The sequence below is a fragment of the Aotus nancymaae genome, unplaced genomic scaffold, assembly GCF_030222135.1.
Source record: "Aotus nancymaae isolate 86718 unplaced genomic scaffold, 86718_ANA_hifiasm-v0.15.2.pri h1tg000022l_1, whole genome shotgun sequence".
In the NCBI taxonomy this organism is placed as follows: domain Eukaryota; kingdom Metazoa; phylum Chordata; class Mammalia; order Primates; family Aotidae; genus Aotus; species Aotus nancymaae.
In genome coordinates, this window is record NW_026988435.1 from 39,468,071 (window position 1) to 39,493,363 (window position 25,293).

At 46.7% G+C, this 25,293-nt stretch overlaps 1 protein-coding gene across 2 annotated transcripts in view; it reads left to right on the forward strand.

Annotated features, from left to right (window-relative positions):
• CHAF1B (chromatin assembly factor 1 subunit B) overlaps window positions 1-19,240 on the forward strand; it is a 30,365-nt gene extending 11,125 nt beyond the window's left edge. For both annotated transcript variants that reach the window (XM_064380138.1, XM_064380139.1), the window contains 8 exons: window positions 384-468; window positions 3,546-3,639; window positions 9,162-9,231; window positions 9,755-9,846; window positions 13,278-13,419; window positions 15,038-15,469; window positions 18,063-18,157; window positions 18,709-19,240. In XM_064380138.1, the coding sequence (XP_064236208.1) occupies window positions 384-468; window positions 3,546-3,639; window positions 9,162-9,231; window positions 9,755-9,846; window positions 13,278-13,419; window positions 15,038-15,469; window positions 18,063-18,157; window positions 18,709-18,800 (1,102 nt within the window). In that variant the 3' untranslated portion in view covers window positions 18,801-19,240. The remainder of the gene's footprint in view (window positions 1-383; window positions 469-3,545; window positions 3,640-9,161; window positions 9,232-9,754; window positions 9,847-13,277; window positions 13,420-15,037; window positions 15,470-18,062; window positions 18,158-18,708) is intronic.
• Window positions 19,241-25,293: the final 6,053 nt, after the last annotated feature.

The window sequence follows — 25,293 nt, forward strand, 5'->3', positions numbered from 1 at the left end:
TCAAGCGATTCTCCTGCTTCAGCTTCCCTAGTAACTGGGATTGCAGGTGTGCACCACCACACCCAGTTAATTTTTGTGTTTTTAGTAGAGACAGGGTTTCACCATGTTGGTCAGGCTCTTCTCGAACTCCTGACCTCAAATGATCGGCCTTCCGTGGCCAACGTGCTGGGATTACAGGCATGAGCCACCACGCCCGGCCTGTAATATTCTTTAGGTTGTTAATATTCACTTCCTTCATAATTATCCAGTTGTGAATATCACTGGTAAAAGTTTTTGCAGGCTCAAAATTGTTGCAGTGGTAATAGGCTGTTGGTAATAAGTTGTTTCTGTGTGAAGCATAATTCACGTACTAGAAGTGGTAAATCAATGTGTTCTTTCTTCAGGGTGCTGCGAGTATACAGTACACAGAAGAAGCGTGTGGCTTTTAATGTTTCGAAGATGCTGTCTGGAATAGGGGCTGAAGGAGAGGTACACAATATTTTGCCATTCTTTTTCAGCAGCACTTTATTAGGAAGTCACGAGCTCCTCCCATACCCTTGTGGCCAAATCACTGGCCTCAAGGACCCCATTCCTGAGCTATAGTAAGGCTTCCTCTTGGACAGTCAAGGCTCGGTTAGTGTGGTGGGCTAATCTGTATGGAAATGGGGACATCTGGAGACCAAGGGAGAGCCACCGATGGAGGACAGGACAGTGGTTTTCAACCCTGGCTACACTGTATAATCACCTGGGAAACATTACAAATATGGGTGCTGGCCGGGCATGGTGGCTCACGCCTGGAATCCCAACACTTTGGGAGACTGAGGCGGGCGGATCACTTGAAGTCAAGAGTTTGAGACCAGCCTGGCCGACATGGCCAAATCCCATCTCAATGAATTAGAAAAATTATCTGGGCGTGGTGGTACATACCTGTAATCCCAGCTACTCGGGAGGCTGAGGCATGAGAATCACTTGAACCTGGGAGGCGGAGGTTGCAGTGAGCTGAGATCATGCCACTACGCTCCAGCCTGGATGATAGAGCGAGACTGTATTTCAAAAATAAAATAAAATAAGGCTGGGCATGGTGGCTCACACCTGTAATCCCAGTACTTTGGGAGGCTGAGGCGGGCAGATCACCTGAGGTCAGGAGTTCGAGACCAGCCTGGCCAACATGGTGAAACCCCGTCTCTACTAAAAACACAAAATTAGCTGGGCATGGTGGTACATGCCTGTAATCCCAGCTACTGAGGAGACTGAGGGAGGAGAATTGCTTGAACCCGGGAGGCGGAGGTTGCCGTGAGCTGAGATCTCGCCATTGCACTTCAGCCTGGGTGACAAGAGCGAAACTCAATCTCATATAAATAATTAATTAAAATAAAATAAAAATAAAAATATGGATGCCTTGGCCCCAGCCTGAGTGGTGTGATTCACTTGGTTGGAGGTAGGTAGGGCTGCCATGATTCTCAGATGTAGTGAGGGCTGGTCACTACTGATCTGGGAAGGTCCCTACACGAGGCAACAGAAGACAGGTGGTCCAGCGTTGGATCTGTCTGGCAGCATTCAGTTTACTATCTTGGCGGGTAGATACAGAGCTTTGGTAGCAGACGGCAGAGACGCAGCCAAAACGCTGGTATTTAGGAATAGGAAGGATTTTGACTTTGAAAGAATTGGCAAATGAAAATAGGACTCTAGTCCTAAAGGACTCAAGGCTATTGAGGCAGGCACTGAGGTACAGGGGAGTAAGCCGGTTACTGGCTCCACATGGGAACTTGGTGCAAATCCCCCCAAAGAAGCAGGGTAAGGCAGTGTGGGCTGGCCGCTGACAGGCACTGAGAGGTCACACCTGCGAAGTAAGAATAGTAATGCCAGCTGGGTGCAGTGGCTCACGCCTGTAATCCTAGCAATTTAGGAGGTGAAGGTGAGCAGATCACCTGAGGTCAGGAGTTCAAGACTAGCCTGGCTAACATGGTGAAACCTTGTCTCTACTAAAAATACAGAAATTAGCTGGGCATAGTGGCACATGCCTATAGTCCCAGCTACTCTGGAGGCTGAGGCAGGAGAATTGCTTGAACCTGGGAGGTGGAAGTTCCAGTGAGCCGAGATTGCGCCATTGCCCTCCAGCCTGGGCAACAAGAGTGAAATTCCATCTCAAAATAAATAAACAAATAAATAAAAGAATAGTAATGCCTTCTTCCTTTGTTCTTAAGAATTAAATGCTTGCTTGTTTGTTGAGACAGTGTCTGGCTCTGTCTCCCAAGCTGGAATGCAGTGGTGTGATCTTGGCTCACTGCAACCTTCGCCTCCCAGGTTTAAGTGTTTCTCCTACCTCAGCCTCCTGAGTAGCCGGGATTACAGGCGTGTGCCACTATGCTTGGATAATTGTATTGTTAGTAGAGACCGGGTTTTGCTATGTTGGCCAGGCTGGTCTTGAACTCCTGGCCTCAAGTGATCTACCTGCCTCAGCTTCCCAAAGTGCTGGGATTACAGGTGTGAGCCATCATGCCCAGCACATGCTTAATGTTTCTGAAATGTCAATAAATAGTAGTAAGACCTGTGCTAGACAGGTGTTCAAGAAATGTTGTTTGGAAAGATTAATGATAACCAGTTTAATAATCCACTATTTTCTTTTTTAAAAGGATACATTTATTAATAGCTGGAGGTGGTGGCATGTGCCTATAGTCCCTGCTACTCAGGAGGCTGAGGTGGGAGGATTGCTTTGAGCCCAGAAGTTCTAGGTTGCAGTGACCTATGATTGCGCCACTGCACTCTAGCCTGGGTGACAGAACAAGACGCTGTCTCTAAATAAATAGGCTGGGCATGGTGGCTCATGCCTATAATCCCAGCACTTTGGGAGGCCAAGGCGGGCGGATCATGAGGTCAAGAGATGGAGACCATCCTGGTCAACATGGTGAAACCCCATCTCCACTACAAAAATTAGCTGGGCGTGGTGGCACGTGCCTGTAGTCCCAGCTACTTGGGAGGCTGAGGCAGGAGAACTGCTTGAATCTGGGAGGTGGAGGTTGCGGTGAGCCGAGCTTGTGCCCTTGCACCCCAGCCTGGCGACAGAGCAAGGCTCTGTCTCAAAAAAAATAAATAAAAGTAAAAATAAATAGAGTGCGTCCAGTTGGAAATTCTAAATGAATCCACACAGATAGAAAGCAAAAGTCTCCTGGTCATCTTCCCACTGTCACCCAGTCTCAAGCCCCAGTTGACCCACTGTTGACCCTGTGGTTTGTGTTCTTAAGAGTTTTTAAAAATAATTTTAGAAGCACATAAAACACCCACATATACATACAGCTTTACCTAACAAAAATGTGTGGTCTGTTTTCATGAATGATTACCCTTGCAGTGTTGCACAGTTACTTGATTTGAAATATATTTCAGTTTGATTTATGATTATGTCAACAGTAAATAACACTATAAAGAAAACCATAGGAACATACAGCATTTGGGAAGCCTTTATTGTGAGTGCGAAGATTTGGAAAAATGTTTAAACTTTGTGTGTAGAGAAGAAACAAACAAACCAAATAATAAAAAATAATAATAAAACTAAATTTTGTGTGCGGCAGGCAAGAAGCTACCGGATGTTTCACGACGACAGCATGAAGTCGTTCTTCCGAAGACTGAGTTTCACTCCTGATGGATCTTTGCTCCTCACTCCAGGTGTGTTTCGTAGCTTCGGATTTAAGGGAATGATGGCCAAGCAGGAATGTCTGCTCCTGTTTTACGCTGCTTATCAGCTCAGCGAATGCTGATGAGAGCAGGGGTCCCCAGCTTGCAGGGGTCCCCGACTTGCCTGCCCATTGGAACCTCCAGGGAAGCTTCAAAAAAACCCTGGACCCTGTGTCCCACTCCCAGAGTAGTGTAATTGGTCTGCGTGGCCTGGCTTTTGGAATTTTAAAAAGATTTCCAAGTGATTCTCATGTGCAGGCAAGTTTGAGAGTTACGAGATTAAAGTGATAGGCATTTTCTCTTAGATAAATTTAACTTTTGGCTGGCCACGGTGGCTCACACCTGTAATCTTAGCACTTCGGGAGGCCAAGGTGGGCAGATCACCTGAGGTCAGGAGTTTGAGACTAGCCTGACCAACATGGAGAAACCCTGTCTCTACTAAAAATACAAAAAATTAGTGGGGCATGGTGGTGCATGCCAATAATCCCAGCTACTCAGGAGGCTGAGGCAGGAGAATCGCTTGAACCTGGGAGGCAGAGGTTGTGGTGAGCCAAGATCATGCCATTGCACTCCAGCCTGGGGAACAAGAGCAAAACTTTGTCTCAGAAAAAAGGTCAGCCAAGTTTTATTGTCCCTAAAAAAGGGAGAGGCTCAGCCCAGCAAGATAAGGCTAGGTAGCATTGTGGCCAGAGTGTTCTCAGAGAACGATGCCTGCTCATCTCCATGGCTCCAGGACCCTCCTGTGCATAAAGATGACAACATCAACCAGGGTTGGGCCAAACAGGAGGGCACAGGGCAGGTTTGCCACTGAGTCCCATCCCAGCTGGGCCAGGGAGGGCCTGAGAAGAGTGTGAATCACACATGCAGCCATGTGGGTGAGGCTTTAAAGAACACTGTGGAACATGTGGGAATGATACTTTGGCTTAGGAAGTCTCAGGATCAAGAAAAACTAGTTGTTTAGGTTATTTACTAAAGTTAGTTATTAAACATTCATCATTAAAAGTTATTCACTAAACCCAGTAATAAATTCTTTTAATATATATTTTTTAAATGGAGTCTCTCTCTGTCACCCAGGCACCATCTTGGCTCACTGTAGCCTCCACTTCCTGGGTTCAAGTGATTCTACTGACTCAGCCTCCCGAGTAAATGGGATTACTGGCGCCTATCATCACGACCAGATAATTTTTGTATTTTCAGTAGAGATGAGGTTTCGCCATGTTGGCCAGGCTGATCTCAAACTCCTGACCTCAGGTGATCTGCCCATCTTGGCCTCTCAAAGTGCTGGGATTACAGGTTACAGTTGTCAGCCACCTTGCCCTACCCCAGTAGCAAATGCTTTGCTAAGTGGCCACTCTAAAAATATTTTCAATTAAAATCAAGTAGCAAATGGATGTCTGTTATCACTGCTTTGTGCTTTGTTCTTTGTGTTGTTAGTGAGTGCAGGAAAACAGAAAAAGGAAATTACAAAGATTAGAAAAGAAGAGATAAAAACTACAATAGGATTGTATTTCTAGAAAATCCAAGAGATTTAAAAAATACTATTAGAATTTTAAAAAGAATTTGATAAGTTGGCTAGATATTGTAAAATATATAAAAATCTGTATCTTCTATATTGGCAATGAGTACTTAGAGATGGAAGGATGAAAAATATTCCATTCATAGTAATGCAAAGCATGCAAAATATACAGAGTAAATTTTTTTTTATTTTTTAGACAGGGTCTCACTCTGTCACCCAGGCTGGAGTACAGTATGATCATGGCTCACTGCATCACTGCAGCCTTGATTTCCTGAGTTCAGGGAATCTTTCCACCTCAGTCTCCCTAGTAGCTGGGACCACAGGCGTGTAGCACCATGCCCAACTAATTTTTGAATTTTTTGGTAGAGACAAGGTCTTGCTGTGTTGCCCAGGCTGGTCTCAAACTCCTGGACTCAAGGAACCCTCCCACCTCAGCCTCCCAAAGAGCTGGGACTACAGATGTGAGCCACCACACCCAGCCAGAAGTAAATTTAATAAGAAAGGGACAGGACCTTTATGGAGAAGCCTAGAAGGTCTTATTGAAGGTTATAAAACAAGTTCTGGACAAATGGAAAGATATATCATGTTCTAAAAATTAGCATAGCAATTTCATTTCCAGTTAGAATTGCATTAAAGTTTTTTTTTTAATTGGATGAAGTCTTAGCTTTGTGTAGTAGAATAAATGCTGAAGAATAGCCAAGGAAGTATGAAAGAAAACCAGTGATACTTGGGAGGGCATTTGCCTCTCCGCATGTCAGAAGATACTGTAACACTACTTTTATCCAATCAATATAGTGTTGCTGTAGGACCAAACAAATAGATGAGTAGACCAGAGCACAGAATCCAGAAAAAGATCTCAGGATATAAGGCAAGTTAATATATGACCGCAGGTGGTGTTCCAGTGGAGAGAATCTATTACTTGTTTGTAATTAATTATATGTCACTTAAATAATCCTCAAGAGAATTAGACACTCAAGGCAGATAGAACAAGAATATGTCATTATGGAGGCTGGGAAGTATTGAGATTGGATAAAGACCTTTTTTTTTTTTGAGACAGAGTTTCGCCCTTGTCGCCCAGGCTGGAGTACAATGATGCAATCTTGGCTCACTGCAACCTCCATCTCCTGGGTTCAAGTGATTCTCCTGCCTCAGCCTCCTGAGTAGCTGGGATTACAGGCACATGCCACCATGCCCAGCTAATTTTTTTTATTTTTAGTAGATAACGGGTTTTCACCATGTTGGCCAGGATGGTCTTAATCTCCTGACCTCATGATCCGCCTGCCTTGGCCTCCCAAAGTGTTGGGATTACAGGCATGAGCCACTGCGCTCAGCCCCCGCTTTTTTTTTTTAATTGATGGATGAAATTGTATATAGTTGTGTAGGACATGATGTTTTGAATTACATATATGTTGTGGAATGACTAAATCTGACTAACCAGCATAGCATGATCGATCTCACATAATTAGAATTTCTGTGGTAAGAACACTTTATATCTACTCTCTCAGCATTTTTCAGGAATATAATACGTCGTATGATCCATAATCACCATGTTGTGCAGGAGATGGATCTTGTGAAGGAAGACTCTATTATTGAATGCGTAGTGCCGGGGTAGCGAGCTATGTGGAAGAAGATAAAAGTGGACCCCTTGCCTCTGTAAAAAATAAATTCCAGGTGAATTCAGTACTTAAACACAAAGGTTAAAAATAGAAAACTTGTAAGGAAATGTAGGAGGACCCAGTTAAAACTGGAAACCCAGACGCTCTTAAGGAAATAATAGACCCATGTGACTGTATTCTATGACAGACGATACAGTGAGCATGATCAGTGGACAAAGGATGGAGCTAGGAAATAATACGTGGTCTAGAGGAGAGAGGGCTCATATAGATCATCGACCATGAGCCCTTCCAAACTGATGACAAAAAAAAAGAAGAAAAATCCAAAAGAAAAAATGACTGAAGGATACAGAAAGAGCAAATCGGTACATTCAGCAGATATAAGAAAAGGCTCTGAACTCAATAACAGGGAAATACAAAATACAGTGGCATAAGAGTCAGATACTTTTTTTTATTCCCTTCTGACTGGAACAAGCAATGCCGGTTGCTGATGGGCATGTAGAATGTGGGTATTGCTGGTGGGAATGTGAATTGTTCCAGCCGTTTTGGAAAGCAGCCTGGTAGCAGCTAAATGCATGAACCTCCAGTCCATCTGTCCCACATCTGAGACCAATTCCTTTAGAAATGAGAGCGTAGTGTATAAGAGTGTATGTTCAAGGATGCTTATTACAGGCATTGTTTATAGTGGTAAAAAACCAAAAGGAAAGAAATACTCATTAACAGAGATTGGGTGGATGAATCTTGCAGTCAAAATTACCTGCAGCTATAAGAAAAGAATGCATCAGTGCTATGCAAGTTAACTTTCATGAGTGGTTGACTGAGACAAGCAAAATAAGGAAAAGTATCAGTAATACCCTGTTTTGTAAAACAAATGGACTCAATAAAAAACCATCATAGAGGTATATATGTGATTGAGTTATAGCTGGTTGTAATGAGTATGTGAGCGTGGAGGAAATATACAGATGACAGAATGGTGCGTTGAATGTTGAAATGGATTTCTTGGGGATGGAAGAAATGGAGTGGGATGAAAAGAGGGGCCGGGCGCAGTGGCTCACGCCTGTAATCCCAGCACTTTGGGAGGCTGAGGTGGGCAGATGACTTGAGGTCAGGAGTTCGAGACCACCCTGGCCAACATGGTGAAACCCCATCTCTACTAAAAATGCAAAAATTAGCCGGGCATTGTGGTGGGTGCCTGTAATCCCAGCTACTCAGGAGGTTGAGGCAGGAGAATTGCTTGATCCCGGGAGGTGGAGGTTGCAGTGAGCCAAGATCATGCTGCTGTACTGTAGCCTGGGTGACAGAGTGAGACTCCATCTCAAAAGGAAAAACAAAAAGAGGGTAGCTGTGTAGAATGTAGTAATAAAAAGACTACTGATACCATCTACTGCCTTCCCTAGTGGATGTGAAATGGTCATATGTAAAGTTATATGTGTGTATATGTATCAAGAAATATGAACATAAAACAGGGAGATGTTTCCAAGAGCAGCCATGTTTGATGGTCACTCTGACAGGATTGAACTGTTTTAATACAGCACGGGTGAGTGGAGAAGAGCTCTTAGATGGGGGCTGTTCCCCACAGCAAAGTCAGGCCCTGAAGGAGGCTGGAGGTTTCGGCAGAGGGTGAGGTCTCCTGGCAGCCTCATGGCTGGATAGGGCAGTTGGGGAAAGGCAGTCTCATCCTTTGGATGGCAACCAAGGCTGGAATCCAGGGAATAGAGATGGGTCCTAGCGGGGAGCCTGGGCAGCTGGATCTAGTCATGGTGCTTCAATTGAGGAACTGCCTGGAGGCTCAAAGGTGCCCTATGGCAAGGGCTTCCTATGTTCTTCAGCCCACAAACAGAACCAGGTCCCTAGGGGCAGCCCACAGGTAGGTGGAGATGCCAGGTGGGTAGAACTCAAGTAAGGGCTGAGACCAGACAATGCCGGAATTTTTTCTTTTTTTTTTGAGACAGGGTCTTGCTCTGTCACCCAGGCTGGAGTGCAGTGGCGCGATCTCGGCTCACTGCAGCCTCTGCCTCCTGGGTTCAAGTGATTCTCGTGCCTCAGCCTCCTAAGTAGCTGGGATTACAGGTAGGCACCACCACACCCAGCTTATTTTTATTTTATTAGTAGAGATGGGGTTTCACCATGTTGGTCAGGACGGTCTCATTCTCTGACCTCGTGATCCACCCACCTTGGCCTCCCAAAGTGCTAGGATTATAGGTGTGAGGCACCGTGGCCGACCAGGAATATTTGTTTCTGTTCTCACTCACATCACTGTCCAGAGAATATAACTTCAGGGGAACTGTTTTGCAAACCAAAACTGAAGGCTCTTGAGCTTCTGTTGGTGAACAGCTTGCTAAAGCAGTGACTCTTCTTTCCTCTCCCTCCCTTCCCTGCCCCAGCTGGATGTGTGGAATCCGGTGAAAATGTAACGAATACCACTTACGTTTTCTCCAGGAAGAATCTTAAAAGGTATGCAGTTGAGGAAATACTTAACATGTTTACTCTGTTTTTTGAGATGGAGTTTCGCTTTTGTTGCCCAGGCTGGAATGGAATGGCATGATCTCAGCTCACTGCAACCTCTGCCTCCCAGGTTCAAGTGAGTCTCTTGAGTAGCTGGGATTCCAGGTGCCCGCTACCACCCCCAGCTAATTTTGGTATTTTTAGTAGAGACGAAGTTTCACCATGTTGGCCAGGCTGGTCTTGAACTCCTGACCTCAAGTGATCCGCTCACCTCAGCCTTCCGAAGTGCAGGGATTATAGGCATGAGCCACTGCGTCTGGCCTGTATTTTTCTTTTTTTAGTAGAGATGGGGTTTTATCATGTTGGCCAGGCTGGTCTCAAACTCCTGACCTCAGGTGATCTGCCCGCCTCCTCCTCCCAAAGTGCTGGGATTACAGGCATGAGCCACTGTGCCCTGCTGAAATGTTTACCTTTTATTTTTGCTTTTGCTGAGTCACAGTGCCTTTTCCTAAAACTGCAATTAACTCATTAGGCCCATCGCTCATCTTCCGTGTCCTGGAAAAGCCACTCTTGCTGTTCGCTGCTGTCCAGTCTACTTTGAACTGAGGCCGGTGGTGGAAACAGGTATCCTCAGAGCTTCAGGGGTGTGTTATGTTTTCTCTCTAAAACAGGTCACCAGAGTGGGGTGGCGGTTTGGATTCCGTCTCATGGGGAAAGGTGGGTATGTGGGTTTGGTTCAGTTTAGTTATTTTTAAAATATTTTATTTTATTTTTACATTTAAATCTATTTATTTATTTATTTTGAGACCAGGTTATGAGGCTGGTTAATTTTCATATTTTTGGTAGTGATGGAGTTTCAGCATGTTGCCAAGGCTGGTCTTTAACTCCTGGACTCAAGCGATCCATCTGCCTTGGCCTCCCAAAGTGCTGGGATCACAGGCGTGAGCCACCGTGCCTGGCCCAGTTCAGTTACTCTTAAAAGCTGGAGCAAAGACTGAGGTTATAAAAATACATGTCAGTTTTTTTTCTTTTTTCAGGACATATTTTCTTGCTTAAGGCACTTTAAAAGGAATAGAAGTACTTCTTTTGTCTATGTCTCTGATTATCAATTTTCTTTCTTTCTTTTTTTGAGATGGAGTCTCACTCTCGTCCAGGCTGGAGTGCAGTCGTGTGATCTCAGCTCACTGCAACCTCTGCCTCCTAGGTTCAAGGGATTCTTTCTAGGTTCAAGGGATTCTTTCACCTAGCCTCCAGAGTAGCTGGGATTGCAGGCATATGCCACCACACCAGGCTAACTTTTCTATTTTTAGTAGAGATGAGGTTTTGCCATGTTGGCCAGGTTGGTCTCAAACTCCTGACCTCAAGTGATCTGCCTGGCTTGGACTTCCAAAGTGCTGGCATTACAGGCATGAGCCACCATGGCTGGCCGTTTTCTTTATGTTTTCTTGTGCTTGTGATTCATTGAACTTCATAGATCTATGGGTTTATAATTTTTATTTCGTTTGGGAAGTTTCAGCCATTGTTCCTTCAAATATTATTTCTGTCATCCCCTTCTCTTATTCAAATACTCCTATTACACATATATTATATTAGGTCCTTTGAAATTATTTCTGGCTTTTGATACTGCTTACTTTTTTTTTTTTTTGTCTTCCAGTGTTAGATTTTGGAAGTCTCTATAGCTGTGTTTTGAGTTTGGTATCCCCTTCTTCTGCATGCTCTGCCCTTGGTCCCATCCAGTGTGTTTTTTGTTGTGGTGGTTCTCATTTCTAAGAGGTTCACTTTGGGTCTTCCTTGTATATTCCCTGTCTCTCCATGCTCCATCTTTCCTCTTGCTTCTTTCTTTCTTTCTTTTTTTTTTTTGGTGTTAAGGAGTTTCATTCTTGTCACCCAGGCTGGAGTGCAGTGATGCAATCTCGGCTCACTGCAACCTCCGCCTCCCAGGTTCAAGCTATTCTCCTGCCTCAGTCTCCCAAGTAGCTGGGATCACAGGTGTGCACCACCACGTCCAGCTAATTTTTATATTTTTAGTAGACACAGGGTTTCACCATTTTGGCCAAGCTGGTCTTGAACTCCTGACCTCAGGTGATGGCCCGCCTCAGTTTCCCCTTGCTTCTTAAGCATATAGAATGCAGTTGTAATAGCTCTTTTAATGTCCTTGTATATTTCATTTTTTTCTCCTCATTGTGGGTCATATCTTCCTGTTTCTTTGCTTGCCTGGTACTTTTTGATTAGATACCAGACATTGAATTTTAATGTTGGATTAAAATTCAATGTCTGGTATCTTAATGGATGCTAGATGTATTTTTACTCCTATAAAAATTCTTTTTTTTTGAAACAAGAGTCTTGCTCTGCCGCCAAGACTGGAGTGCAGTAGCACAATCTCAGCTCACTGCAACCTCCACCTCCTGGGTTCAAGAGATTCTCCTACCTCAGCCTCCTGAGTAGCTAGACCTATAGGCATGCACCACCATGCTTGGCTGATTTTCGTATTTTTAGTAGAGACGGGGTTTCACTGTGTTGGCCAGGCTGGTCTCGAACTCCTGACCTCAGATGATCTGCCTCCCTCGGCCTCCCCAAGTGTTGGGATTACAGGTGTGAGCCACTGCATCTGGTCTATTCTTATAAATATTCTTGAGGTTTTTTCTGGGATGCAGTAGTTACTTAGAAATATTTAGCTTCTTTTAGGTCTTGTTTTTAAGCTTTGTTAGGTAGCATTTAGTCAAGGGCTAATTTTCCCCACTCCTGAGGCAAAGCCTTCCATGTACTCTAATCTGGGCCCTGTGAAATAAGAGGTTTTCTACTCCACCTGGGGGAATACACGCTGTTGGCTGTTTGTGGGCTTCGGGGATTGTTCTTTCTGATGTTCTTGCTCCAGCCTCAGGTCCGCTCATGCATGCACAGATCAGCACTCAGCCAGTAACCCCAGAGGGACCTTGAAGGCCTCTGGCCCTTGCCCTCCGCGGCTCTCGTCTCTGGCCCTCGCCCTCCGCGGCTCTCGTCTCTGGCCCTCGCCCTCCGCGGCTCTCGTCTCTGGCCCTCGCTCTCCGCGGCTCTTGTCTCTGGTCTTCTGCCCTGTGACTCCAGCTGCCTTGGCCTCACTGGACTCCCAGCTCCATCTTCTCAGCTCTGGGTATCTGCTGGGCTCTGCCTTTACAAGGCCTGGAAACTCCAGGCAGTAAGTTGAAGAAATGGGAGGACTTAGCTCATTTGCTTCCATTCTCTCAAGGATCACTATCCTTCATTGCCAGTGTTTTAAAAGACTGCCTGGTATTTTAAGATTTTTTCAGGTAGGAGGGTAAATCTGATCCCTTTTTCTCCAGGGCTGGAAGCAGAAGCTGTTTTTAAATTTTGATCCTTTATGTGAATGAATAAATAGCACTGGATACAATGTTGCTAAGTAACTCTTATATTTCCTTAAAGAAAGCAGCCTCTCAGATTATCTTGCCTCAGTCACACATCTTTTGTTTTCCCTGCTTTTTTGGCCCTTCTGTTCCCATGACTCTTGGTTCCTGGTGCACTGTCCTCACTGGTTCATGCATGTTCTCTTTATTCATGTGGTCAGGTATAAATAATACCAAGACCTGAATTTTTTTGTAAAGCGTGTGGTAAACTAGCTTTTTGTCAAACTGTGTCATTTAGGTCCCCCTGGAGAGAGGGCTTTGCTGGGGAATTAGTTATTTGTTTCCTTTAAGAGCTTTGCTGTTTATTTACTTACTGAGGCAGAGTCTCACTCTGTCACCCAGCAAGGCGCAGTGGAGTGCAGTGGTGCGATCGTGGCTCGCCTCAGCCTTAACTTCCCAGGCTCCAGCAATTCTACCACCTCAGCCTCCAGAGTAGCTGGGACTACAGGCACGCGCTCCCAAGCCTGGCTAATTTTTGTATTTTTGGTAGAGACAGGGTTTTGCCATGTTGCTTAGGCTGGTCTCAAACTCCTGAGCTCAAGCGATCCACCCGGCTCAGCCTTCCAAATTGCTGGGATTCTAGGTGTGAGCCACTGCGCCCAGCCAGAAGCTTTGTTTCTGCAGTTTTACTTTGTCTCTGTCCCCGACCCCCAGGTGTGGAGCTGATGAGTCTGCCCTACCGCCTGGTGTTCGCTGTGGCTTCGGAGGACTCTGTGCTTCTGTACGACACCCAGCAGTCCTTCCCTTTTGGTTACGTGTCTAATATACATTACCACACCCTCAGTGACATTTCATGGTGAGTGGCTGCTAAGGAGGGAGAGTGAGTGAAGGAGACCGTGGCCGTTACCCTGGAATAGACCCTGGGGTTAGGGAGTATTTTATTACTAAAGATGGCTTTGGGCTCCATATTCACCTATTTCGTTTGTTTCTTTTTTTTTTTTTTTTTTTTTTTGAGACAGAGTCTCACTCCGTCACCAGGCGCCAGACTGGAGTGCAGTGTCACGACCTCGGCTCACTGCAACCTCTGCCTACTGGGTTCAAGCAGTTCTCCTGCCTCAGTCTCCCGAGTAGATGGGACTACAGGCGTGTGCCACCACACCCAGCTAATTTTTTTGTATTTTAAGTAGAGATGGGGTTTCACCATGTTGGCCAGGATGGTCTTGATCTCTTGACCTTGTGATCCTCCCGCCTTGGCCTCCCAAAGTGCTGGGATTACAGGCGTGAGCCACCGCGCCTGGCCCTATTTTGTTTCTTATTTGTTTTTTATTTATTTTTTTGAGACTGAATCTTACTCTATTGCCCAGGCTAGAGTGCAGTGGTATGGTCTCGTTTCACTGCAACCTCCACCCTCAGGTTCAAGCAATTTTCATACCTCAGCCTCTCAAGTAGCTGAGATTACAGGTGCGCACCGCTATGCCTGGCTAATTCTTCTGGTTTTAGTAGAGACGAGGTTTCACCAAGTTTTCCAGGCTGGTCTTAAACTCCTGGGCTCAAGCGATCCTCCCACCCTGGCCTCCAAAGTGCTGGGATTATAGGCGTGAGCCACCACGCCTGGTCCAATTTTGTTTTTTAAAGAATCAATATTAAAAGGAAAGCCATTTCTAGTTTGCCACAATACTTGCTTCTTATTTTCACACTGGTGGGTTTTGATGGCATTCAGATGGCCCTGTGGGGTTAACTGGACTCTAATAAACTGAAGGGAGGCACTGTGGACTCCCTGATCATTTGGGAACTCCTCAGGCCCTCTGGGAGGAAGCCCTTCCCTGCATGCCCCTGCTGCCCAGGACAGGGAAGTGCCCCTAGCTGGGCCTGTCCAGAGGATGTCAGTCAGCACTGCCCTTCTGCCACCTTTCAGTCAGCCCCCATGGCCTGCTTGGCCCAGGGTGAATTTTTGTTTTGTTTTGTTTTTGAGATGGAGTCTTGCTCTGTCACCTAGGCTGGAGTGCAGTGGCACAATCTCAGCTCACTGCAACTTCCGCCTCCTGGTTTCAAGCAATTCTCCTGCTGCCTCAGCCTCCCAAGTAGCTGGGACAGGTGTGTGCCACCATGCCCAGCTAATTTTTTTGGATTTATAGTACAGACAGGGTTTCACCATGTTGGCCAGGCTGGTCTTGAACTTCTGACCTCAAATGATCCGCCTGCCTTGGCCTCCCAAAATGCTGGGATTGTAGGTGTGAGCCACTGTGCCCAGACTACTAAAGTGAATATTGCTAGTAGCACAGATCAGTTGCAGCGACTCAGGAAATTGCAGTGAAACTGCCTGAGTGAGGAGCTGTCACACTCTTTTCTAGTCATATCTTTTCCCTAGTTTTTGCCTTCAACAAAAACTTGTGATTTAGCTTGAACTTCTCTCTTCTAACTAGATGTGAGCATGTTGGTAAGGTCTTTAACTTTTCCCTGTTTTGGGGACGAAGGTCCAGTGATGGCGCCTTCCTGGCCATTTCTTCCACGGATGGTTACTGCTCGTTTGTGACATTTGAGAAAGATGAACTTGGAATTCCTTTGAAAGAGAAGCCAGTTTTGAGCATAAGAACTCCTGATACAGCAAAGAAAGCCAAGAGTCAGACACCTCGAGGGTCTTCGCCAGGACCCAGACTGGTAGAGGGAACCCCTGCCAACAGAACCCAAGACTCCAGCAGCCCCAGCACGACCCCCCCACAGGCCAGACAGGCCCCAGCCGCAGCAGCCGTCAGGGACCCTCCCTCCGTCACTCCTGCTGTCAAAAGCTCCTTGCCCGGGCCTTTGGAGGAAAAGAGCTTGCAGCCCAGTAGTCAAAACACAAAAGCCCACCCATCCCGGAGGGTCACTCTGAACACACTGCAAGCCTGGAGCAAGACAACGCCCCGGTAAGAACTTGTTGGAACCAGAAATTGTCATTGCAAAATGAAACATGAAATGCAAACAGAAACTCCCAACCTGCTGGAGGTGGAATTTCAGGCAGTGAATACTTCATACCAGTAGGTTGCCAGAGAGACTATTTTTTTTTGAGATGGAGTTTCCTTCTTGTTGCCCAGGTTGGAGTACCATGGTGCCATCTCAGCTGACTGCAACCTCTGCCTCCCAGGTTCAAGCGATTCTCCTGCTTCAGCCTCCCGAGTAGCTGGGATTACAGGCATGCGCCACCATGCCTGGCTAGTTTTGTATTTTTAGTAGAGATGGAGTTTTTCCATGTTGGTCAGGCTTGTCTCGAACTCCCAATCTCTGGTTATCTGCCTGCTTTGGCCTCCTAAAGTACTGGGATTATGGGTGTGAGCCACCTCACCTGCTGCCAGAGAGATTCTTAACTTCAAATCCAAGAGCGTCATTTCTTGCATACAGGTCTCTGTCTGTTCTTCCATTTCCTGCCTGTCACGTAAAGCCCAGACTCCTGGGCACACACACACGGACTGTGATTTGGTTGCAACCTGTCTTCCAGGACTGTGGCCATTCTCTCTCCTCAGTCTGTGAACTTCATCTCTAGCCCAGCCCTGAATGCCATCTTCCCAGAGCACACTCTACCCTTTGAGGCCTCTGTCCTTCCCTTCCCTGGGGAAGCCCTGATCATCTGTTCCTCTTGGTGACTCCAGGAGTCTCCTGAAAGACCCCTTTGAATGTACCCTCTCTGCAGTCTTTGCGGCCCGTCAGCCCTTCCCTTGTCACCACACATCACATTCCATAGCAGGTGCTTCGATGCTTCAGTTTCCCCTGCTGGTTATGAGCCCCCAGGAACATGAAGTGGGTCCCAATTATTTCTGCTGTCCTGCCCAGGACGTAGGCAGTTCCAGGAGTGTCTTTCTGAGACTGCGTTTAATGTTTCCAGCAGCCTGGCCCATGAGAAATGGAGGTCTTAATCTGATAACAGACAGTCCCCTGGGAGGTGCAGGGTTGTATTTTCCCTGCTCATGTCGTCAGTGTGGCTGGCATCCTGTGTCGGCTACTCCTGCTGGATACAGAGCTGCTTAGCAGGTCCTTCTGCCATCAGGCAGTGCAGCCTCCCGTTTCCTTCCTTCTCTTGCAGCTGATGTCCAGTTACCCCTCTGACCTTGTATAGTTCCTTCTCCATTAAGCCCTGTGACTCCCAGCCTTCCACATCAACTGAGTCAGGAGGAGGGTTGTGGCGGGGAGACGCAGAGGGGAGTGGTGGGGATGGCGAGCTAGACAAGTGCCCTATGCCTCTCAGCCTCACCTATGCCCACAGGTCTTTATTCGCAAGTTCACAATATGTATATGGATCGCTAACTTTACCGCTCTCTTAAAATCTCTCTTTCTGCAGATTAGCAACGTATTTTAAAATTTTTCTATTTCTTTTTAGGTGATAGAAAGTATTCCTTGAAATATTTTTGGTATTAAATTATTTTCCCCCTCTTAATTTCTTCTGATTTATTTACCAAGCTTCTCGAAGTTGTAATCTTTTTTTTTTTTTTTTTGAGATGGAGTTTCACTCTTGTTACCCAGGCTGGAGTTCAATGGTGCAATCTCAGCTCACCGCAACCTCTGCCTCCCCAGTTCAAGTGATTCTCCTGCCTCAGCCTCCAGAGTAGCTGGGATCACAGGCATGCACCACCACGCCCAGCTAATTTTGTATTTTTAAAGAGATGGGGTTTCACCATGTTGCCTAGGCTGGTCTCAAACTCCTGACCTCAGGTGATCTGCCTGCCTCAGCCTCCCAAAGTACTGAGATTACAGGTGTGAGCCACCGTGCCTGGTCTGTAATCTTTTGAAAACAAGAATAGTTGTTGAAAATTAAGACTCTGGGTATTCATTCATTCATTTATTCATTCATTCATTTATTTAAGACAGGGTCTTGCTCTGTTGCCCAGGCCGGAGTGCAGTAGTATGCTCTCAGCTCACTGCAACCTCCGCCTCCTGGGTTCTAGTAATTCTTCTGCCTCAGCCTCTCAAGTAGCTGGGATTATAGGCTCATGCCATCATGCCTGGCTGATTTTTTTGTATTTTTAGTAGAGATAGGGTTTCGCCATGTTGCCCAGGCTGGTCTCAAACTCCTGACCTCAAGTGATCTGCCCACCTCGGCCTCCCAAAATTCTGGGATTATAGGTGTGAGCCACCTTGCCTGGCCCAAGACTCTGGATTTTTAAAAAGTATTATCTGTGTTTTGGTGCTTTTCATATATAAAAACCATATCTGACTGCCTTATACAGCAGCCAGCAGAGTGTTCACAAGACCATGGGTAATTAACAGAACACAGGTTTTGAAACTTTGAGTTGACTGGTTATGGTTTTAGTTGACTGTCATAAATGTGATGGTTTCACTTAATACATGAATATAATCCTCAGTTATTAAACTAGTGGGCACATCTCATTACTTAATGCCTTGAACCACATGTTCAGCTGAAAATTTAAGTATTTCCTTTGGTAGTTTTGAAAGTTGGTATAAACATAAACAATTCCTGTGATACTAATGAGCCATGCACCCCTCTACTTTTTTTTTTTTTTAATCAAGGAGAATAAACTTAACACCGTTAAAGACAGACACTCCACCAAATTCTGTACCAACCAGTGTAATTTCCATCCCTTCTACAGAAGAAATTCAGTCAGGTAAGTGATACTGTTACTGGTTTAATGTGATTAAAGGTAGAATAGCTTTTCTTTTGTTCTTTTGGAAATTAATGCCATCTAATTTTAAGTCAGTTCTGAGAGAGTAAGGATCATCTTATTGGAACCATTGTTTAAACTCACTGGCTGCCTGTTGAGGCCTCAGCAGGGAGACCACCTGGCCAGTGAGAGCTCCCAGTGAGCCAGGTAGTGGGTTCCATAGGAGACCGTTTAGATCAGGTTTCTCCACCTGATGACTGTTGACCTTTTGGGCCAGGTAATTCTTTGTTGTGGGGGACTGTCCTGTGTATTTTAGGATGTTTAGCAGCAGCCCTGGGTGCTATTTCTTGCCCATGACGTTCTAAAATGTCACCAGACATTGCCCACTGTCCCTTGAGAGGCAAAATTGCCGCTGTTTGAGAACCACTGTACAGATCCTTCCCTTGTATCAGTATAGGATCTTCCGTGTCTTGGCTCTGTATTTTGTAAATGTCAGCCCTGGGCTTCCAGAATTCTTCATTTATTTCCCAACCTTATGTTTGTTAATGTTGCAGAGACGCCTGGAGATGCTCAGGGCAGTCCCCCAGAGCTAAAGCGGCCCAGACTCGATGAAAACAAAGGAGACATGGAAAGTCCGGACCCTTGATGGGACCTTGGCTTCTGCTGGAAGCCTGCCAGGCCCCCGTCTGGGCAGGGAGGTGGCGAAGATGGAGATGCCTGAGACCAGGGCTTCCATGGAGTGGGACAGGCACTAACACAAGTGGCGTGTGTACTGAATTTTCTCCAGAAATATGGCGTATTCAATATCCATTTTTAATTTGGGGACATGAATGTTTTAATATAGTAAATCCTCTCTTTGATGAGTTTCTGAACCTCGAGCAGTTCAACATTATCCAGTGTGAAAATGAGTGAGTCCTCCCTGGCATCGTTGTGAAAGTGCACACACTTCACGGAGGGACTCCGTTTAAATTAGAATTAGGGAGATGAGAAAGTAATGAGATTTCACTCTGTTGCATTTTAGAGTATTTGAAGTGATTGTTAGATTTCACTTCTAAGGAGGTGATTGATTAAACTTTGGAAAGTGGTTGTGTTTGTTTTCTGATTTTAAAGGTGATGGTGCTCATTCTGTTAAGTTCGTAACTAAATGAAGTGAAAAAGATAGGAATCACCCATCATCTTCCCACCAGAATTAACCCTTGTTAATGTTGTAGTACATTTCCTTAGCATTTTTGTGAATCTATTTATTCTTTTTTTTTTTTTTATGTTTTTTTTTTGTTCGTTTGTTTTTTTGAGATGGAGTTTCGCTCTTGTTACCCAGGCCGGAGTGCAATGGCACGATCTTGGCTCACCGCAACCTCCGCCTCCTGGGTTCAGGCAATTCTCCTGCCTCAGCCTCCTGAGTAGCTGGGATTACAGGCACGCGCCACCATGCGCAGCTAATTTTTTGTATTTTTAGTAGAGACGGGGTTTCACCATGTTGACCGGGATGGTCTCGATCTCTTGACCTCGTGATCCACCCGCCTCGGCCTCCCAAAGTGCTGGGATTACAGGCGTGAGCCACCGTGCCCAGCGAATCTATTTATTCTAAAGAGAGAGTTGAGATTTTATTTCATATACAATTTGGTATCTCAATAGGTTCGTTTTTTACATTGGGTTTTCAAAGCAAAAAAAGTATCTTTTTTGTTTTTTGAGACAGGGTCTTGCTCTGTTGCCCATGGTGGAGTGCAGTGGTGCTATCTGGACTCACTGCAGTACGGCCTCAACCTCCTGGGCTTAAGCGATCCTTCCAACTCAGCCTTCTGAGCAGCTGGGACTGCAGGCAGGTGCCACCATGCCATGCTAATTTATACACACACACACACACGATCTATATATACATATTTTTTTCCTTTTTTTTTTTTTTTTTTGAGATAGAGTCTCACTCTGTCTCCCCAGGCTGGAGTGCAGTGGCACAATCTCAGCTCACTGTAACCTCTGCCTCCTGGATTCAAATGATTCTCCTGCCTCTGCCTCCCGAGTAGCTAATATTATAGGTGTGTGCTAACATGTCTGGCTAATTTTTGTATTTTTAGTAGAGATGGGGTTTTGCTATGTTGGCCAGGCTGGTCTCAAACTCCTGACATCAGGTGATCTGCCTGCTTCAGCCTCCCAAAGTGCTGGGATTACAGGTGCGAGCTACTGTACTTGGCCTACTTTTTATGTTTTTAGTGGAGATGGGGTTTTGCCATGTTGCCCAGGCTGGTCAGGAACTCCTGGGCTCAAGCAATCCTCTAACCTTAGCCTCCCACAAGTGCTGGGATTACAGGTATGAGCCACTGCACCGGACCAAAGTATCTTTACTTAGCAATTTATGTCTGTTTTTGCTTTCTCTGGGCCGGGATGATTGTGTGTTCTTTTTATTAGAAGCAAGCATGAGAGTTGTGGGCTTGATGTACAAAGTGATGCTGTCAACTGGAGGTGACAGTCATATGCATTGGAAGCTTCTCTTAGCTCAGGAGATTCCTGGCTGCGTGGGTGGGAGGGCCGAGACCTCGTTTAGAAGCTAATGCTGCCGCCTCCCCTTCAGAGCCGTTGTCACAGTTGAATTTCCTAATGTGACATAGGAATGTGACGAGTCCTGCAGTGAAGGCGCTAACCCGGGACCGTCTTCACAGTCTGAAGCTGGCCAGTGAGTTCAGGACCTGCAGTTCAGTCTGATGGGAACTGTGCTGAGGACTTGAGGCACTTTTTTTTTTTTTTTGAGACAGAGTCTTGCTCTGTTGCTAGGCTAGAGTGCAGTGGTGTGATCTCGGCTCACTGCAACCTCCACCTCCTGGGTTCAAGCCATTCTCCTGCCTCAGCCTCCCAAGTAGCTGGGATTACAGGCATGTGCCACCACGCCCGGCTAGTCATTTGTATTTTAGTAGAGACGGGGTTTCACCATGTTGGCCAGGATGATCTCAATCTCCTGACCTCGTGATCCACTTGCCTCGGCTTCCCACAGTGCTGGGATTATAGGTGTAAGCTACTGTGCCTGGCCGGAGGCACCTTTTTAACTCAGGTCAGCAGCAACAAAGAAAATAATTGGAAAGAAGCATCACTGTATTGCTTAATCCACAGCCTAGTAAACCAGAGAGTCTGCCTCCCTTTTAGATGGAAGGTGGTAACCTAGACATAATTTACAGTGTGGAGAATGGAAAGGTGAACACATGTATACTTGTAATAATGCAGGTGTGGCTCACATTCAAGATGAAAAGGTATTCAAATGTTAAATGATATGTTTGCTTTTGGAGACGCCATTTTGCTCTGTCACCCAGGCTGGCATGCAGTGGCCTGAAGATGGCTCACTGTAGCCTTGACCTCCTGGGTGTAAGAGGTCCTCCTGCCTAAGCCTCCTGAGACCACAGGTGTACACAACTGTACCTGGCTAACTTTTCAAACCTTTTTTGTGGGGATGGGGCTCTTGCCATGTTGCCCAGGCTATTTTCGAACTCCTACGGCTCAAGTAATCCTCCTTCCTCAGCCTCCCAAAGTGTTGGGATTACAGGTGTGAGACACCATGCCTGGTCAAATGGCATCTGTTTTGATGGGTGGCTTTCTTTTTCTTTTTTTTTTTTTTTTTTTTTTGGAGATGCAGTCTCACTCTGTCGCCCAGGCTGGAGTGCAGTGGCTCGATCTCGCCTTACTGCAACCTCTGCCTCCCGGTTCAAGCAATTCTCCTGCCTCAGCCTCCCAAGTAGCTGGGACTACAGGCACATGCTGCCACGCCCGGCTAATTTTTTGTATTTTAGTAGAGACAGGGTTTCACTGTGTTGCCTAGGCTGGTCTCGAACTCCTGAGCTCAGGCAATCCACCCACCTGGGCCTCCCAAAGTGCTGGGATTACAGGTGTGAGCCATCACACCTGGCCCGATGGGTGGCTTTCAACTGTAGCTGCATATTGAAATCACCCAAGAGCTGACAAACATGCCAGCGCCCAGTTCCTACTCCGGAGAGTCTGGCCTAATGGGTCTGGGGCATGGTGTGGACATTAGGCTTTCTTAAAGCTCCTGGAGTAATTCTGACACACAGCCAAGATTGAGAACTCTAAGAGAAAACACTTCCTGGATGTGGCCTGTTCTGGTTAAATACATTTCCAGTGAAAGCATTTTCTTGATGATCTCTGCCCCGTCACTGATTGACATCCTCCTTTATTGGGGCCTCTGGACTGAAGGACAGAATACAGGAGGTACCGTCAGCATTTCTGAGAAGAGACAGCTTTCAGAGTCACGTGGCTGGCGTGAGGTGTGGTTTGCAGTTGTTGATCCTGTGCAGACAGATGAATGACTGTGGGTCCCCTGTCTTCAGTGGGCAGTCTGCTTCCTAGGTGCAGTGGCTCACACCGTAGTCCTTGCACTTTGGGAGGCTGAGGAAGGCAGATCACTTGAGGTCAGGAGTTTGAGACCAGCCTGGCCAACATCTTGGACCCCTGTGTCTACTAAAAATACAAAAATTAGCTAGGCCATCGGTGGTGCGCACTTGTAATCCCAGCTACTCAGGAGGCTCAGGCACGAGAATTGCTTGAACTGGGGAGACGGAAGTTGCAGTGAGCTGAGATGTCGCCACTGCACTCCAGCCTGGGCGACAGAATGAGACTCCATCTCAAAAACAAACAAAAAATATTAGGTTTAAGAAATCTGTTCCTTGTGCAATGACCATGGGAGTCAGTTTGAAGTGCGCATTTATTGAAATGACGGCCCGCCTGTTAGCCGTCATCCTTAAATATAGATCAAAATTGGCAATAAAAGACCAAGTGAAGTCACCTCAGGGTCATAGTCTAAAACTGCCTGCGACCAGCTGGGCAGTGTATTGGAAAAGGCTTTGCAAAGGGAGCCCAGCCTGCAGGTCGGGCAGGGTTCCGCCTCACCTCACTCACTCACAGGGTGGCTGCTGTGTTTAAGCTCTCCCCGCTCTGGATCTGCACTTGGAGGGGCCTTTGTGTTTTGAGCGGTGTTTCCAGATGTCTCCAGCAATGCTCCTGTTGAATATTAGTTCCTGCTGCTGTGGGTGCCTAGAAGAAAATCAGGCTCAGGCTTGGGGAGACTGCTTGGGAGAACTTGACCTGCGTTCCCTGGAATCTGGGATTGTGACAATAGGTCGGGTGTTGGAATGAAGAAAGCTGGAGAGGGTGAAGTCTCCATTTCATGCAGAGGCATGTGTGGTGGGCAGGGGTATGCCGTGTTTCTTCTGGTTATCGTGGATAACCGGGCCCAGCCATCCTTGGCGGGTGTCCGCAGGGCTAGGGCCCTCTAGCAGGGAGAGGCAGGAGGATGTGCCATGGGGCAGGGGAGAGCGTCTCCTGGGGTCCTCGTTTACTCCGTTTTTTTGAAAGTTTTTAGTTTATTAAGCTTCTCATGAAAAACCCACAGCAGCCACAGATAACACCATGGCAGCACCTTTACTTCTTCGGCTGTGATCCAGCCTCCAGCCCACTTTTTGCCAGCGCCAACACTGGCCTTTGAGTCCCCCGGCTCTCTTCATTCTGTCCTTGCGTTCCTTTTGTTGCTCTCTGAGTCTTTTTCTTCGCAAACAGGCGTGGCTTGCAGGGCTACATTTGCGTTCCTTTGTCTCTGCAAAATCCAGGGACTCGTCGATCATGCCAAGGCCAGGTGTCTTGCAAGACCAACAAAATGAGTTCTGAATCCAAACACGAAGATGGCATCCGGTGTGGGCTTGTACATTCTGGCTAGTTTTTCCCGAATTTCTGTCTTAGGCCCTGTTGCCTTCCTGGGGGAAGGACATCAATGACCATCTGTTGCTTCTGGAGTAGTTGGTTGGTCATGAACTTTCTAGTGGGGATAGTTACATGTCGTTCATGATGGCAGCCTATCCTCAGACAGCCAGGGAGGGAAAAGAGACTTTTTTTTTTTTAACTGAAAGCACTCACACCTGTGTAATGATGTCCTCGGCCCTCCTTACCTAAATAGTCATGAGTGTTCACTTAAACAACATCAGTCCTGAGTCCTTGGCTCTGGAAACATCCACTGGGCAGAGGAAGGAGGTGGAGGACGAAATCTTCAGCCCTTTCTTCCCCAGCCTGGGGCCTCCCAGGCCCCCTGCGGCTTCGCTGGTTATTTGGCCACAGTTCAGCCTTGGGGGTGTGTGTGTGTAGGAGACAGACAGACCTCGGACAAATTCCTTCATGGATCTGTGCCTGTTTCTTCACCAGAACAACTCTCTTTACAGCTAGAAAACTTTGGCCTTGGATTGCTTTGGTAGTGGAGAGGGGTAAGAGAAAATGTAGGGGGGTCATCCACGCAGAAACGAGAAACGGAATCAACTCGGCTGGAAGTTGAGCCAGATCCCACTTCCCTTGCCTTGCGTGTCGAACGGACACTTGCTTTCGTGCGCAAATTCTCAGTGGCCACTGGGGGTCACTGTCCCCACTGAATCCACTCAGCAGTTGTGCCTCCGAGGCCTGAAGGCGTCATCCCGCTGCCCCACCTCCTCTAAGTGATCATGTCCCTGTCCAGTCTTGGGAGCAGAGTGGCCTTAGATGCTGGCTTCCGCCCCTGGTGGCCAGACCCAGAGTGGAGCATTGTTGAGCAGACGGGTGGGAGAGGATGATGAAAGCAGTATGTGAATGGCCATGCCATTCATTCATTTATTCATTCATTCAATAAATGTCTATCAGATATCCTCTGGGTACCAGAGGACGTATCAGGAACAAACCAGACACAAGCCACTGCCCTCGTGGGTCCTACATCCTGGCTCAGGAAGACCAACGGGAACATAAGTAAATACAGGGAAAACAGAATGGTGAGGCGCCCTGGGAGAGCTGGGTTGGAGACTGGGTTGTATCCTGGTGCGAGGAGAGCCGAACTGAGAAAGTCGAGAGGCAATGTAAGAGAGGGTGGAAGGGAAAGTGATTGGGTTGGGCATTCTAGATTTTTCTAGAAGCAGGACTGCCTTGTCATCTAGGGTACCCGGTGTGTTCTCTGGTCAGGCTGGGTATTTTGGGGTCCCCAATGCTTTCCCGCTTGTCATGCAGCCCCAGGTTGGCTGGAGTTGCCCTGTCCATCACCCGGCCTCCCTGTCGCCCTCGCCTTGGGAGTCGACCTGATGCTGGCCTGTGGGCAGCCTCTGGAAATGCGGTTGGGTGGCCCTCTGTCTCTGGCCCGG